This window comes from Mizuhopecten yessoensis, unplaced genomic scaffold (genome assembly GCF_002113885.1).
Source record: "Mizuhopecten yessoensis strain PY_sf001 unplaced genomic scaffold, ASM211388v2 scaffold1359, whole genome shotgun sequence".
In the NCBI taxonomy this organism is placed as follows: domain Eukaryota; kingdom Metazoa; phylum Mollusca; class Bivalvia; order Pectinida; family Pectinidae; genus Mizuhopecten; species Mizuhopecten yessoensis.
In genome coordinates this window covers 254,704-270,815 of record NW_018404007.1, presented here as the reverse complement: position 1 = coordinate 270,815, position 16,112 = coordinate 254,704, and the positions used below count along the sequence as shown (strand labels likewise).

Genomic DNA, 16,112 nt, shown 5'->3' with positions numbered 1-16,112 from the left:
CACCCACCCGCCCGCTCACGTGATAACATAATACGTCCCCGTCTTTGACGGGCGTATAAAAAGTGAACTCAAGAGGGATCTTGGCACCCACCATTGTACCATTTTCATTAGTTCTTTGTCAGTTCGATCTTTTCTCTTGATGTGTATGAAAGCCAACCTTCAAAGTGAGTTTGTCATTTCACATATTTACTAGTACAGTACTTAATGTGAAAGAGATATAATCGATCATTGCAATATGAGAAAGATCTGTTTAGTTCTTCCTTTAGCGATTTTGTTTTGATGATCAGTCTCAAAATATAAAATGCACAACGAGGGATCAAGGGGAACCTACATATCAAATTTGAGAAATATCCCTCATGCCCAAATAATTTTGGGAAGAAATATTTCCACAGCATTTAACACAATGCTTCAGCTCACTTAAATTACATATAACATCACAATGTTTGTAATATGTTAAACAGAATAAAACATTATATTTTTAATTCTTCAACCCTAGTTAAAACCTGACATGATCCACTCCATTCATGTCTTCCCAAAAAGAAATACACAAAACTTGCACCTCAAAGAAGACACCCTGACAGTATTTTATATAGAAAAATCACATTTTCTAAATCTCGGACGGTTCGATTCAAATCGAAGTAATGACAACTGAAAAATGTACTGCCCCCCAGTTAATGTGGAAGGGACTATAATTTCTTTTATTCATTAATTTTTCGACAGTCACCCAAACTATTTTTGTTGGGCCAGTGACTACCTCACTTTTGACAACCTTTGGTCATTAGAGCAAGACTTTAACCGCCATTGGCGAGAAGGTGACCGCCCTTTTCAGGCACTGCTGCACAACAAGGGAACAAGGGGAACCTACATATAAAATTTGAGTAACATCCCTCCCGTACTTCCCGAGAAATAGCGATAACAAACTTTCACTATAAAAATACAAGATGGCTGCCTGTCGGCTATGTTCTTTATCCGATCAGTCTCAAAAGTTGCCCTGCACAGCTAAGGACCAAGGGGAACCTACATATAAATTTTGAGAAAGATCCCTCTGGTACTTCTTGAGAAATACCGATAACAAACTTTTACTATCAAAATCAAAGATGGCTGCCTGTCGGCCATGTTTTTTAGCTGATCAGTCTCAAAAGTTGCCCTGCACAGTTAAGGACCAAGGGGAACCTACATATAAAGTTTGAGAAAGATCCCTCTAGTACTTCTTGAAAAATACCGATAACAACAATTGTGTCAGGACGAACGACGGACCACAGATGCAGGGTGATTTGAATAGCCCACTATCGGATGAAAAAAATGAACTCAAAGAAACTTGAAGTTAATCTTAATGTTCGGAAGGCACATTAAATTCCAGAAAATTAATCGTTTTTACTTTCTTGAATTCATGCAAATCATGCATGAAAGCATATCTATATATCTAGGTTAAAAGTAAAAATGGAGTAAAAATCCCTACTGATACCTTAGGATAGATTATTATCAATTTCAGATGGAAGTGGTTAACGATTCAATACATATACAAAAAATACCTCTGTGCACCAAGTCTGATTCATCCCATCCAGAACTCTCAATATGGTCTGTGGTTGTAGAACATAATGCCTGCAGAGTTGAAAACAACAGTTTATCATTACCAATAACAACACAATGTATACATGTTTCATTGTAACAGATTTTTGTTGGCAATATTATCAATGTCAGCATGTACATACATGTATATTCTGCAAATTTAAAACAATCTTAATAAAACTCAAATGAATAATAGTTTATGGTACAAAACTCTGAAAATGTTAGAAGTTTAACGAGTTAATATATACCGGTAATATTTAGAACTTGAACTGCTATGTCACAACTGGCTGAACCACAGGTACTAGCCTCTTCTGTCAATACACCTTTAATATGATTATAGGTGTATTGACAGACGAGGCAAGTACCTGTGGATGAACTGGCGGTATATTGTGTATATGTACATTGTACTAAACAAAACAAAACGGTGCAACAGTTCAAGAATACGAAAGTTCAGTAAATGTGTGTAATAGGACGAGGAATAGTGATAACGATAGTGCCGTCCCAGGGGGCTCGAACCCGCGACCCTTGGCTCTCCAGCCCGATGCTCTACCGCTGAGCTAAAGGGAAATTTCCTACAGCTGACACTTGTAAGGCAACCAAATTAATCCACATCTTTTACATGTTCATCTGATGCTAAACAAGTAATTTAAAATGTATACTAATAGTTATTAATTTTATGAAGCTGATAAATTTCAATTTTGTTAACATATATTTAAGAAACAAATCGTCACTTTCACACACATGTCGCACATGGATCGAAAGATCTATTCTTCATGCACAAGATGAATATACATAACATGCCTCAAACAATTAATACAATCACTAAAAACATATTTTTTCAAACTTACTCTGTTTTACTCTATTTTTTTGATAGCCCCGCCTTCCAATGCCACGTGACTAAAATCTCGCTGGCCTACGTCATAACGTTGGGAAATACCTTCGGTAACGCCAGATCTCATCAAGTCATGTGACATTTCTCATGGCCTAATTTCCATAAAAAACATGGGTTGGTATAGAAAACGTTGGAAAATACTTTTCGTAATGATCTTTGAAACATGTTATTGATACCACCTAGTGCATAAAGAATAGATCTTTCGATCCATGTGCGACATGTGTGTGAAAGTGACGATTTGTTTCTAAAATATCAGTTTGAAGTGCGCTCCGGCGCGGGTCGCATATTTCCCGCATATTATAGAGGGCCGGAGTTCTGACGTTAATTGACGACAGACCGATATGAAAAAGGTCGATAAAACGTCAGAATAATTCGGACTAGGGTGTTTTGGTACACATATCATTAATATTCCTGACTAAACATCAGAAGCAGGGGATTAATGGATGCAAGTACCAAATATTGCAATGATAAACATCTACAAGCCCCCTAAAAGATGTTATAATATCCACCCAAAATTTCAACCCACTGATATTTAAAGTCATATGCCAAAACACAAATTAACAAGAAGCCAAATGGGCCTGCATTGCTCACATAAACCTTTATTTACACACGAATATAATCAATATGACATGTACTAACTGTTTTTTTTTCTATCTACGTGCATCATATGTCTATACCTCTCTGATTCTATGGAACTAAACAAAACTCGATAATGAGTGACAGATGACGAGCGTTGTAGCTTACCTGACGTCTGATCCCTAACGTTATGTGCAATCCGTTAGGTTTACATAAACTTTTTAGGCATGATGACCAGTTGGAGAATCTCAAATTCATTTTGCGAGTGTTAATTATCTTCCTCGCCAACTGAAGCTTCTAATAATCAGAGACATACATAACAATACATGTCTCTGTAAAAATCAACTGATCAAGCGAATTTCACATGGCTCCAGTCGAGGGGCGCGTCTAATTACCCAATACTACCCAATACCACCCAATACTACCCAATACCACCCAATACTACCCAATACTACCCCATACGATCCAGTTATGAACCNTCGAGTGTCATTGCAACCCATGCTTTGTACGAAACAGTGTGAGTAACATTTGGAACCATCATAGTTGGTAATTTCAATAAAACATGCATCTAATGTCATAAAGTGGTGTTTCTGTATGAAAATGGTAAATTTTATGTCAACTTTTTAAATATTCTACGTGAGCTTTTTTATATTTTCATGCAACACAGTACAGATTCGAAACTAAATAATTGCTAGGTCTTTTTCTCAAATATGTAAAAACGGTGTTGATTGGACAGACCGGAACGATTGATCCAATCAAAAGAATCGTTACAATCGTGCCCGGTAGATTCGGATGGGAATGAAAGCTTGTTTCATTTTGTCACTTGCAGAACTTTATAATGGGAGAACAACAAGCAATAACAGAGGACGAGGCGGCTCTTTATGATCGTCAAATCAGACTATGGGGTCTCGACGCTCAGAGAAGGTAACCTCGTGACTAGCTTGAATGCACGGTTAAACAATGTCGCGGTAACAATCAGACAATATACACAAGCTGCAGGTGCTACTGTTGTAAGTTGTACTTAGCCAAAGAAAAGAAATGTTAACAAAAATTGTAACCGCGGCATTTTTGTCACCTTTGTAACAACATGTTTATTTTGGTATCAAGTGATATATTGGAATGTCTGCTATTTGAGTATCTGTAAAACAATTCCTCATGGTTCAGTGATATTTTCATGACTGGTGGCATTGGGGGCTTAAAGCTGACAGTGCAAATTAAAAAGCTTCCAATTGAGATTTTTTTTAAAAAGTGTTTTTTTCTGGTTTTGAAATCTTCCCCAGTGACAATCTCGTCCGGCTGTTGTTTCTAGGGAAGTGCTGACATTTTATAATGTATATGGGTCTCGCTTTAGGTACTTGCATTACCCATCAAACCGGCTATCATTTGTTCAACGTGTTCGCAAGGTGGCACTACTATACTATATAAATAGAACACTAACGATTTTGAACCAAAATATTTGATCAGAACAGTTGAATAAAATGGAACATATCAAATATACCATTTATCTAAGAAAAGTGGAAATTATAATAATGACCAATTAAAATATCTAATGCACAATCATACAATAAACATACGACTAACGCCGATGCCTACCTCTTAGATATCCAACTAGTCATAACATCCTGTGTGAAAACAATACTAGTTTAATTATTTCCATGAGAACCAATACTAGTTTAAATTAACATACATGATCATGAGAACAGTTCAAATATCAAATTTCACATTGTTGACTACAAACCTGGGAGTGTCACATTTTGAACACTCTTGCTAGTCAAGGCGTCTACACAACCAAGTCTTAAGAGTTCATAATACAGTTTTCGTGTGTGGGTGTGAATCTATGCATGTGAAAGACCGATGATATGGGATTTATTGAAGTATTTTTAGTTATATATAGGTAACAACCAGCTGTGCAGTGTTTCAGGTTAGTGAGTTTGATTTTTGATAACGGTTGCCGATCAGGGTGCGCAGTGTATTGAATCATAAGATGGTCAGTGGTAGAATGATAACCGGTTTGAGAGGTAATGCGCTTTTTATACCCAGCAAGACCCATACTCGTTACCAAGCAAGGGCAATTACTAAAATGTCGGCGCACTTCCTTAGAAACGATAGCCGGAAGAGATAATCACTGGGAAGATCTCAAAATCAGATATTTTTTTTTAATCTCAGTTAATTAAAAGCTTTTTAACTTACATTGTCAGCTTTAAACTTGTATACCTGGTACATGTAAGTGATGCGCTTAGTGGATTGTGTGGCAACCATTAGCTAGCAGGGATTTTTCACCATTTTTTCCGGAAATTGCCCATCAAATTTATTGCACCTTCCAATTCAGAATTTTATAACAACAAATTGGCAATTATAACCAAATAATTTTCCAATGGGAAAGCTGGGGCCATTATTCAGCCCCAAATGTTATTGTAGGAAAATCTCTGGCTAGTTTCACTGTATTGAAACGTCAGATGGTGCGAGCGGGGGGATCCACAGGTACCAGCCTTGTCTGTCAATAGGACTTAATACATCTATAATATAAATGTTTATATTACAGGTGTATTGACAGAAGAAGCTACTACCTGTAGGAGTGTTGTACCACTTCTGAACCTGTGCTAGCTTCTAAGCTTGGTGGCCTAATTGAAGGCGATTGGTACAATAAAGTCAAGTTATATCAGGATATGTACAAGGCCTTCTTGTGGCATACTGTGCACTTTTTTTGGTTTCTTATGGTTTGTCCACTTACACAGTAACCAAACAATGTTCTAGCTATCACAGCTACAGAAACAATCCCAGTTGTGTGTACAGAATGTATGTGCATGCAGCAGCCACATCTGGTGGTCTCCAGGAAGGGTGGTGGCTAGATCATTGTCTACCTCTTCTTGGAGGGTCGAAGGTCTTGGTCGTTGCCTTGAAACATTGCAATAAACTGTTTTTAGGCCACACCCAAAACATCTTGCAACTGAAATTTTCGTTGATATCAGCTATTACTCTTTGTACTTTTGACAACTGGGGCTTAGCAAGTTTTCACCTGACAAGCGGTTTGAGAGTGCATACAGTATATATACACTGCTTTACCCATCCAGTTGTGTATGCCGGAGAAAAGTAAAAAAAATAGTCACTTTGGAGCTTCTGAAGATGTCCTTTCCAAACAGACAAGTCACTTAAATATGATTTTAACCTCCTTTTATTGGATATATGCTTACGGTACAGTATCCTCTTCTGAATGTATGTCTTATGAAAAAGTGTATAGTAAGATTAGTCAAACATATATGAGCAATCATTTTCAAACAGTCAGTCTGAAATCATAATTTATTTCCATACATTTACTCAGCTGTCAAGTAAGTAAGTGAAGTAAGTTTTTTTGATTACCTGAAAATCAAGTTGATACTGAAAATATGTATCTCCTAACGAAAGTTTATGTAGTTGATAACGACATGACCTGAAGCAAACGTCCAGTGTGGTCAGTTTCATCTTTTTGGAAAGCCGGTAATAAAAATAGCTACGACCGAAATAGGGCAATATCCAGGCCATTTAGTAAGAAGTAAACATGTACAGCACTACGCTGTCGACCGACAACACAGTGTCAGCTCCGAGTCTGAGTTCACACATAACTCATTCTTGAATGTACACAATACATCGCAATTAAGAATTATAAATATCATGCATATACTTGTATTTAGAGAGGCTAGGCGAATAAAGCGAGATGTTACCTTCTCTCCTCGACTGGAAAGACTGTTAGCTAGAAATTCACCGACAGCTGTCGCTAAAACGTACGGCTATACAGTTAAGGATTTCTCCATTACGGTTTAAAAACACCAATAAAACATTGTCTCTTGTTAATTTCTCGACATGAATTGTTCATAGGGAGTATCAAACTATATAATCATAAAGAGTTTTGTGACAAGGTTATAAATAAAACTGAACTAAATTGTCCCTTTAATATAAGTTGCTTTAGTTTTATTTGATGCTAAACAAACACATTTTGACTTTTATTCATATTCATAGCATACTGTGATACTGCTACCGTCCATAATTACGGAAATGTATCCAGGAAATCATTTCAGATTTTGTATCTGCTACATTTTCTTAATGACAACATAGAATAAAATGTTTTGCATAGGATATACTTACACTATTTATTAATTCACAAAATATACATGTAATATATGGATATCATACTTTTGTGCTTTTGTAATAGACAGACCAACTCAACTAGGATCACATATTATTATTTGTTAATTTGATGACTAGGTTTTGTGGCATACAAAATCACATTGAAAATGTACCTTTTCAACAATCAGATAAAAAATAAGATTTAATGTTTTTTTTCTAGATTGCGTGCCTCAAGAGTGCTTTTGATTGGGATGCGAGGTTTAGGTGCAGAAGTAGCCAAGAACATTGTTTTAGCTGGAATCAAGTCTCTTACCATGCTGGATGATACCGAGGTACACATTCACTTGCCTTAGTTTAATTGGTACTGTAGTATATACATGTGTAATTGTAATCCTGGTATTTGTTATCAGTGCTGCTCTTTTATGATGCAAAAGTTTCACAAGTTTGTGTCTGGAGTGATTTTGACTCATGAGAAAATGCAATGTGTACACATGTATAAAGCTGTTAAATCTTGAAAGACTTCAATCATCATCATCATCATGATCCGCTCCCAGAGTTTTAGTAGGATCTGTAAAATACAGGAACCAAAATACTGTTGAACCAGTTGAATTCAGGATGAAATATTTGGGAATTTGCAATTAGTCCAGGTTAGGTGTATGCAAATTGGTTTTTAGTTTTTGCAAAATAATTTAAATACATTGTTGATATCTTGGTAATCAATAACCAGGAAACAAGCTTGAACAAAAGCATTGCAAAATTATCCCATTCAACTCATTTATAAATATGAAGAAGATAATTCATCAAACATTTCCACATTTTCTGAGGCAGCCATTTAACAGAATAAGGTTTGGTTAGTTGTTAAAAATCTCCATAAGGAAATCAGAGTTGAGTTTGTTGCAATTTTCTTTGTCATCACTGTAGCGACCTCATTTCTCAATGGAATTTTATGAAACTTCATACAAGTGTTTGGTATGACAATACCTTGAACAAGTTCACGTTTCGGGTAACTGCGAAAGAAGTTCAAGGTCACTGTTACTATTTTTAGAAAAACCTTTGTCATCGCTCTAGCGACTTCATTACTTAATGAAATTTCATGAAACTTTATACAAGTGTTTGGTATGGCAATTGTTTGATAATATTACAATGCCTAAATTAAAACAAGTATGCATTTCAGATTTCTATGTTGAAGGTCAAGGTCACTGTTTCCATTTTTAGAGAGAGAAAAAAATGTCATCGCTCTAGTGACTGCATTCCTCACCAGAATTTCATGAAACTTGATACAAGTGTTTGGTATGATAATATCTTGAACAATGTGCATTGCGGGTTACTGCGTGAAAGTTCAAGGTCACTTACTATTTATAGAAAAACTTTGTCATCGCTCTATCAACTTCATTCCTCAGCGGATTTGGTGAGGCAGTCGCTAGAGCAGTTACTGTTTCATCATTGAATTTTCTATTCATTTCCTCATACGTATGGCACACAATGTGTGAATGCGAGGGGATTCGTATCACTTGTAATGCCTTGTTGTTTTTTACATTCACAATGAAGGTAACAGAAGAAGATTCCTGCTCTCAGTTCTTGCTGCCAAGATCTGATGTTGGTAAAAATGTATGTATATTTTACTCTGTATCATTAATTATACCTACCAATAAGCTTAGAGTACCACTTGTAAGCGGTGTTTGAGAAGTTTTTTAGTTGCATATGGATGCAATCAAGGCTCACTGTGGTTTTTGCAGTCATTTTGTTATTATATCATTTCACTTAAAATTACAATTGCATCATATTGTATGATATAGTATATATATAAGTCAGCATCAAATATATCATATGTTTGAAACTGACCTATAAGAATTATTGTTCCAGTCAGCAATGGTCAGTTGTGTTATAAACACAGGACACACTCTTATAACACAACACAAACACGTCATACAGCTGACCATTCATACAGACATAACATATAACTTCAGTATACTTATAACTCAATAAAAAAACACAAATTCACACAATGCAAGCACAATAACGTCACCAAAATATGTTTTTGATTTCTTTATGTAATCATTTGTTTACATCTTATGTAAGTCTTTTAATGTGAAAGTTAAATACATATTGTATCAATTTTAGATTTATAAAAATGGCAAAAATAGAACCAATATAAAGAATGTAACAACATTTAGCGAACTTGTTTCTTCAATGTTCTTAACATCCATGTATTCACCAGAAACACTCTATTCCAGAGAGCTGTTTGTTCCTTAGACAGGACTCAGCAGCTCAACCCAATGGTAACTGTGACTGCTGACTTGGGGAGTGTAGCCAGCAAAGATACAGACTTCTTCACACAGTTTGATGTGGTGTGTGCCACGTGTTGTGGTCCTACCCAACTTGTACGCATCAACAAGATCTGCGCTGACAATGGAATAAAGTTCTATGCTGGGGATGTATTTGGTTACTACGGCTACATGTTCTCTGATCTTGGTGAACATGAATATGCAGAGTAAGTTATTTGTGGATTTATGAATTCAGAAAAGGTGGGAAGAGTTTGGACTACTTAAATGTAATCTTGAATTACAATGCAATGACTGTAAACCCAGCTTTACATACCCATTTATATTCCCTCTTGTCGAATGTGTAGCTGCTAAATCTGTTATTTGTGTGAAAACGTCCATAACTTTTTATCTAATCAGCAGTGCCACTTAACATTTATTTTATTCATTTCTAGCTTTGTGTTGATGTAGCCATATGTTGCAGGGAAATTAAAAAAAAGCCTGTGACAAAGGATGAGGATGGGGATGGTGAACCAGCTGCTAAGAAAACTAAATCTGAGGAACCAGAGACTGTTGTTGTGAAAAAGGTAACTTATCACTTACTGCCTTGATATTACGGGAAATGTTACATGTGATTAAAGGTCAGACGCTGTCCAAAACACACCACACAGTAACGTAATCTTCATTCTTCAGCTTCTTTAAAGTTTGAATTTTTCAATGTAACCCATAGGTTATGCCAGTGGGTAACTGCCAGAACAGATCAGGGTATTTGGAGATCTAGGTTTACTACTACAATGTACCTTGAAAGGGCATAGGTAGAGAGGGCAGGTTATTTGGTATTCTTAGTTTATAGACTGATGTGTATCATTAACTTGTAATCTGTTTAGTGTTCCTCCTTTGTGCGACTGAACTGTGCCTTAGATGTTGACTGGAGTACACCTGAGACAGCTAAGAAACTTAACAGGACTCCTAACACATATTTCATCACAAAAGGTAAGGAATACACTTCCTGTACAAACCATCCCCATTATCTTGATGTCCACACTGTCCCAGCTGTACCACTAATCACTGTACCCATTGCCCACACTCTGTAACACCCCTCATATACCCACAACCTTCCCTGTACCCACCATCTTCACACTGTACCATCCCTCCCTGTACCCACCATCTTCAAACTATACCACCTCTCCCTGTACCCACCATCTTCACACTGTACCATCCCTCCCTGTACCCACCACCTTCACACTGAACCATCCCTCCCTGTACCCACAACCTTCACAAAACAATCCTTACCTGTACCCACCACCTTCACACTGTACCATCCCTCCCTGTACCCACAACCTTCACAAAACAAGCCTTCCCTGTACCCACCATCTTAACACTGTACCATCCCTCCCTGTCCCCACCACCTTCACACTGTGCCGTCCCTCCCTGTACCCATCACCTTCAAACTGTACCATCTCTCCCTGTTCCCACTACCTCCACACTGTACCATCCCTCCCTGTACCCAACACCTTCACACTGTACCACCCCTCCCTGTACCCACCCTCTTCACACTGTACCATTCCTCCCTGTCCCCACAACCTTCACAAAACAATCCTTCCCTGTACCCACCATCTTCACACTGTACCATCCCTCCCTGTACCCATCACCTTCACACTGTATCATTCCTCCCTGTACCCACCATCTTCACACTGTACCATCCCTCCCTGTACCCACCACCTTCAAACTGTACCACCTCTCCCTGTACCCACCACCTTCACACTGTACCATCCCTCCCTGTACCCACCATCTTCACACTATACCATTCCTCCCTGTACCCACCACCTTCACAAAACAATCCTTTTCTGTACCCACCACCTTCACACTGTACCATCCCTCCCTGTACCCACCACCTTCAAACTGTACCACCTCTCCCTGTACCCACTACCTTCAACCTATACCATCCCTCCCTGTATCCACCACCTTCACATTGTACCATCCCTCCCTGTACCCACCACCTTCACACTGTGCCATCCCTCCCTGTACCCATCAACTTCACACTGTACCATCCCTCCCTGTACCCACCATCTTCACACTGTACCATCACCTGTTGTTACACCTCTCACTGTCCCTACTGCCACCTGTTGTAACACCTCTCTCTGTCCCCACTGCCACCTGTTGTAACAACTCTCACTGGCCCTACTGCCACCTGTTGTAACACCTCTCTCTGTCTTCACTGCCCCCTGTTGTAACACCTCTCTCTGTCCCTACTGCCCCCTGTTGTAACACCTCTCACTGTCCCTACTTCCCCTGTTGTAACACCTCTCACTGTCCTCACTGCCACCTGTTGTAACACCTCTCTCTGTCCTCACTGCCACCTGTTGTAACACCTCTCTCTGTCCTCACTGCCACCTGTTGTAACACCTCTCTCTGTCCTCACTGCCACCTGTTGTAACACCTCTCTCTGTCCTCACTGCCACCTGTTGTAACACCTCTCTCTGTCCCTCCTACCCCTGTTGTAACACCTCTCACTGTCCTCACTGGCACCTGTTGTAACACCTCTCTCTGTCCCTACTGCCCCTGTTGTAATACCTCTCTCTGTCCCTACTGCCACCTGTTGTAACACCTCTCTCTGTCCCTACTTCCCCTGTTGTAATACCTCTCTCTGTCCCTACTGCCACCTGTTGTAACACCTCTCTCTGTCCCTACGGCCCCCTGTTGTAACACCTCTCTCTGTCCCTACTACCCTGTGTCATTACACCCCTCAGGTTGAGAGCCACCACCACCGCCTGCCATCATCTAATTCTACCCAGTCAAGAAGTATGAACCACTCCCCATAGATACTATGAATTGGGACAGGAAATTTCAGTGAATGAGTGAATCACAAGTAGGGGTTTTTGTCTCGCCTTCAACGGATGTTGAGGAGACGGGACCTATGTGTTACTTTTCTGGCGGCGGCATCAGCGTTAAGTTTTTAGCTCACCTTTTCGGAGAAAAGGGGGGCCAATGTAGTCACCCCGGCGCCGGTGTCCCACCTTCTGAGGTTAAAGTTTTTGAACAAGTTTTTTCCAGACAGTGTTGGATCATCACACTCTATACACAGTTGTCTATTATGAGTTTTAGTCATTTATATCAAGTGTAAGCAATGTGTTGAACCATATTTTCATATTTTAGCGTCCAAAAACAGCTTAATTGCACTTAGTTAAATTTGAGGTTAAAGTTTTTGGGCAAGTTTTTATGCCCCCGCCATAAAATGGGGGGGCATATAGTGTTACTCATGTCCCTCCCGTCCGTCCCGTCCCGTCCCGTCCCGTCCCGTCCTGTCCCGTCCTGATTCAATGTAAACACTTCATTCTTTGACAGATTTTGGGCAAACTTTATACAAAAATCAAGTATGATTATATTTCAGACATCATTGTATTTCAGGGAGCCCAAGGCCAAGGTCACCCTTGCTATATATAGAAAATCATCAACTGATTCAATTTAAACACTTAGCAACTACGTTCTTTGGCAGATTTTGGTCAATCTTTATCCAAAGGTCAAGTATGATTATACTGCTTCGACAGATTTTGGTCAAACTTTATACAAAAATCAAGTATGATTATACTGCTTTGCCAGATTTTGGTCAAGCTTTATACAAAGGTCAAGTATGATTATAGTTCAGACATCATTGTATTTCAGGGATCCCAAGGCCAAGGTCACACTTGCTATATATAGAAAACGTCCCGTCCCGATTCAATGTAAACACTTAGCAACTTCATTCTTTGACAGATTTTGGTCAAACTTTATACAAAGGTCAAGTATGATTATACTGCTTTGACAGATTTTGGTCAAACTTTATACAAAGGTAAAGTATGATTATAGTTTAGACATCATTGTATTTCAGGGATCCAAGGTCAAGGCCAAGGTCACATTTGCTATATATAGAAAATCGTCCCATCCCGATTCAATGTAAACACTAGCAACTTCATTCTTTGACAGATTTTGGTCAAACTTTATACAAAAATCAAGTATGATTATACTGCTTTGACAGATATTGGTCAAACTTTATACAAAGGTCAAGTATGAGTATACTTCGGACATCGTTGTATTTCAGGGATCCAAGGTCAAGGCCAAGGTCACACTTGCTATATATAGAAAATCATCAACTGATTCAATTTAAACACTTAGCAACATCATTCTTTCATGGATTTTGGTGAAACTTTATGCAAAGGTCAAGTATGAGTATACTTCGGACATTGTTGTGTTTCAGGGTTCCAAGGTCAAGGCCAAGGTCCCTATTGCTATATATAGAAAATCATCTACTGATTCAATTTAAACACTTAGCAACTTCATTCAATATGTTATGGAGATGGTAATAACACACAAAAAAACATATGAATATTAAAATCAACTTTAAGTGTAGTACCTTGTGTGTGTGCATGTTTCAGGGTTTCAAGATCAAAGTGGTTGTAACTTTTTATAGAACACTGAAACTAATTTCAAATGGCAGCGGGGGCATTTATGTCTCACAGACATTTTCTAGTTTTGTTTAGTGTTGGACAACCACCATCAATAGGCTGTTGTCTATTATAAGGTTGAAGTATTTATATGGAGTGTTAGCAATGTTCTGCCAGTTCTGGACAATATTTTGTATATTTTAGGGGCCAAAAACAGCTTTATTGGACTTGATTAATGTTTTTGGGTAAGATTGAGGTTAAAGTTTTTAGGCAATTTATTTTTGGGAAGTGTTGGACCACCATCAGCAATAGGCTGTTGTCTATCATAAGGTTGAAGTATTTGTATTGAGTGAAAGCAATGTGTTAAACCATATTTTCATATTTTAGTGTCCAAAAACAGCTTTATTGGACTTTGTTAGTTTCTTAACATTCACACATCACATCGATGTTTCTCAAGTCTTCCGGTATATCCGCATATACGAACATTTCACAATTAACGGTCCTTGAAATATCCTGGTGGTAAGTGAGGTGGCAAATAAAATGACAGGCACTATATCAACGTTTTACTATGCATCTGTTTCTATTGATAGTTGCAGTATAATAATAACATACATAAGCGAGCTTAATAGAATCTATCACCCCCTTGGGGGTGAGATAGGGGAATCTCAACCCGAGGGGGAAGGTTCTCAATGCCAAACACAAGGATTTGCCAAGTGTTTGGCAACTTAAGAATCTCTCTCCGAGGTTTTAGATTCCCCTACCTTAACCACAAGGTGGCGAATGATTCTTTTTCTTTTACCCTGTTCACCCATTGTGTATCATATACATATCATAGTGTCAACGTTTCAGGCTAAATTCAGGGTTGACGTGACATTGATGAATTGTTGATGTGATGTCATTGTATTGTTGACGTGGCTTCATACCATTGTTATGAATAGGGGAATCCCCCCCGTCTCAACCCTAGGGTGAGACAAGGAAATCTCACACCTGTAAAAGTGCGGATACACATGTCCAGGGTAAGAGAAATGCTGTTCTCCAACAGCTTTTGTTTGTTAATATTGGACGTGTTTGAGACTTACTTTTCTCGTGCAATTTCTCAGTTAAAGTTTAGGTGCAAGTTTCTTCAGTGGTTTACACTTCAGTCAGATCATGTGTTATTGTCCTAATTTTTGGCTTGGATGTTCATGTGGGGTATAAGAAGGACAATATGGATTTAATTTGGGAAAATAATTTCTATTTTTGTAAATTTTGGACGTGTTTGGGTCTTTACTTTTCTTGCGCAATTTCTCAGTAAGAGTTTTGGTGCAAGTTTCTTCAGTGGTGTACAGTTCAGTCAGATCATCTGTTATTGTCCTAATTTTTGGCTTGGATGTTCATGTGGGGTGTAAGAAGGACAAGATGGATTTAATTTAACAAACATAAAAGCATTGGATAGGGTCAGATGGGCGTATTATGCATCCGTTCGCGGTACTCTTGTTGTGTTCAGCTGTATGTTTTATGCTGTATTTTAACCATTTAAAGTTTTAGACTAACTAAACTTCGACTGTAGTCATTTGAGTCATAATGCATTTCAAATCATGCATCATATGCTGAATGTGGCCTATATTTCACGGTCAAGTGGCTGTGAATTGTCAGCATCTTCATCAATGTTAAGTTTTTTGCTTTTAGCTCTGTGTGCCAAAAAGCACAAGTGCTAGACCAACCAAACTTGGACCATACAAGCGTCTTATATATTTATAACACATGGATTATAAACCATGCATAAAACGGTGAATGTGGCCTATATTTTGCGGTTCGGTGACTTTCACAGCATCTTCCTCAATGTAAAGTGTTTGCATTTAGCTGTGTGCTATATGTTCTATGTCAAACATTTAAAGTGTTCTAACCACACATTGTAACTTCCAATTCACACACTACCCCTCCTTACCACACTATTCCCATCTGTTCCCCTACTCTTCCCCTCCCCACTGTACTCCACATTGCCCCCTCCTTACTCAAGTTACCCTTTCCCTATCCAATGCTGCCCTTCTCAACCCGACACCACTATCTCCCTACCGCACACTTTCCTTTAATACAATAAATTGTTTCTACTTACTCCACACTGCTGTCTCCTTACCCTACACTGCTCCCCCACCCTATTCCTTCCTACCTCTCATTCCATGCCATACCTAACACTGCCCCTATCCTACATACAATGCTCCCCCACCCTATCCCTTCCTACCCCTCATTCCATGCCATACCTAACACTGCCCCCTTACTACCTACAATGCTCCCCCAACCTATCCCACCCTA

General features: G+C 38.6%; 2 protein-coding genes across 2 annotated transcripts in view; one reads left to right on the top strand and one right to left on the bottom strand.

Moving 5' to 3' along the window:
• LOC110460289 (39S ribosomal protein L4, mitochondrial-like) overlaps positions 1-3,415 on the bottom strand; it is a 12,900-nt gene extending 9,485 nt beyond the window's left edge. Inside the window, exons 1-2 of the mRNA XM_021513118.1 lie at positions 3,206-3,415; positions 1,533-1,602 (exon numbers count right to left, since the gene is read on the bottom strand). Coding sequence (XP_021368793.1) covers positions 1,533-1,602; positions 3,206-3,295 — 160 coding nt within the window. The 5' untranslated portion in view covers positions 3,296-3,415. The remainder of the gene's footprint in view (positions 1-1,532; positions 1,603-3,205) is intronic.
• Positions 3,416-3,794: 379 nt separating this feature from the next.
• LOC110460263 (SUMO-activating enzyme subunit 1-like) overlaps positions 3,795-16,112 on the top strand; it is a 26,038-nt gene continuing 13,720 nt past the window's right edge. The window contains exons 1-6 of the mRNA XM_021513088.1: positions 3,795-3,961; positions 7,359-7,470; positions 8,687-8,746; positions 9,373-9,629; positions 9,884-9,986; positions 10,287-10,392. Of these exons, the coding sequence (XP_021368763.1) occupies positions 3,876-3,961; positions 7,359-7,470; positions 8,687-8,746; positions 9,373-9,629; positions 9,884-9,986; positions 10,287-10,392 (724 nt within the window). The 5' untranslated portion in view covers positions 3,795-3,875. The remainder of the gene's footprint in view (positions 3,962-7,358; positions 7,471-8,686; positions 8,747-9,372; positions 9,630-9,883; positions 9,987-10,286; positions 10,393-16,112) is intronic.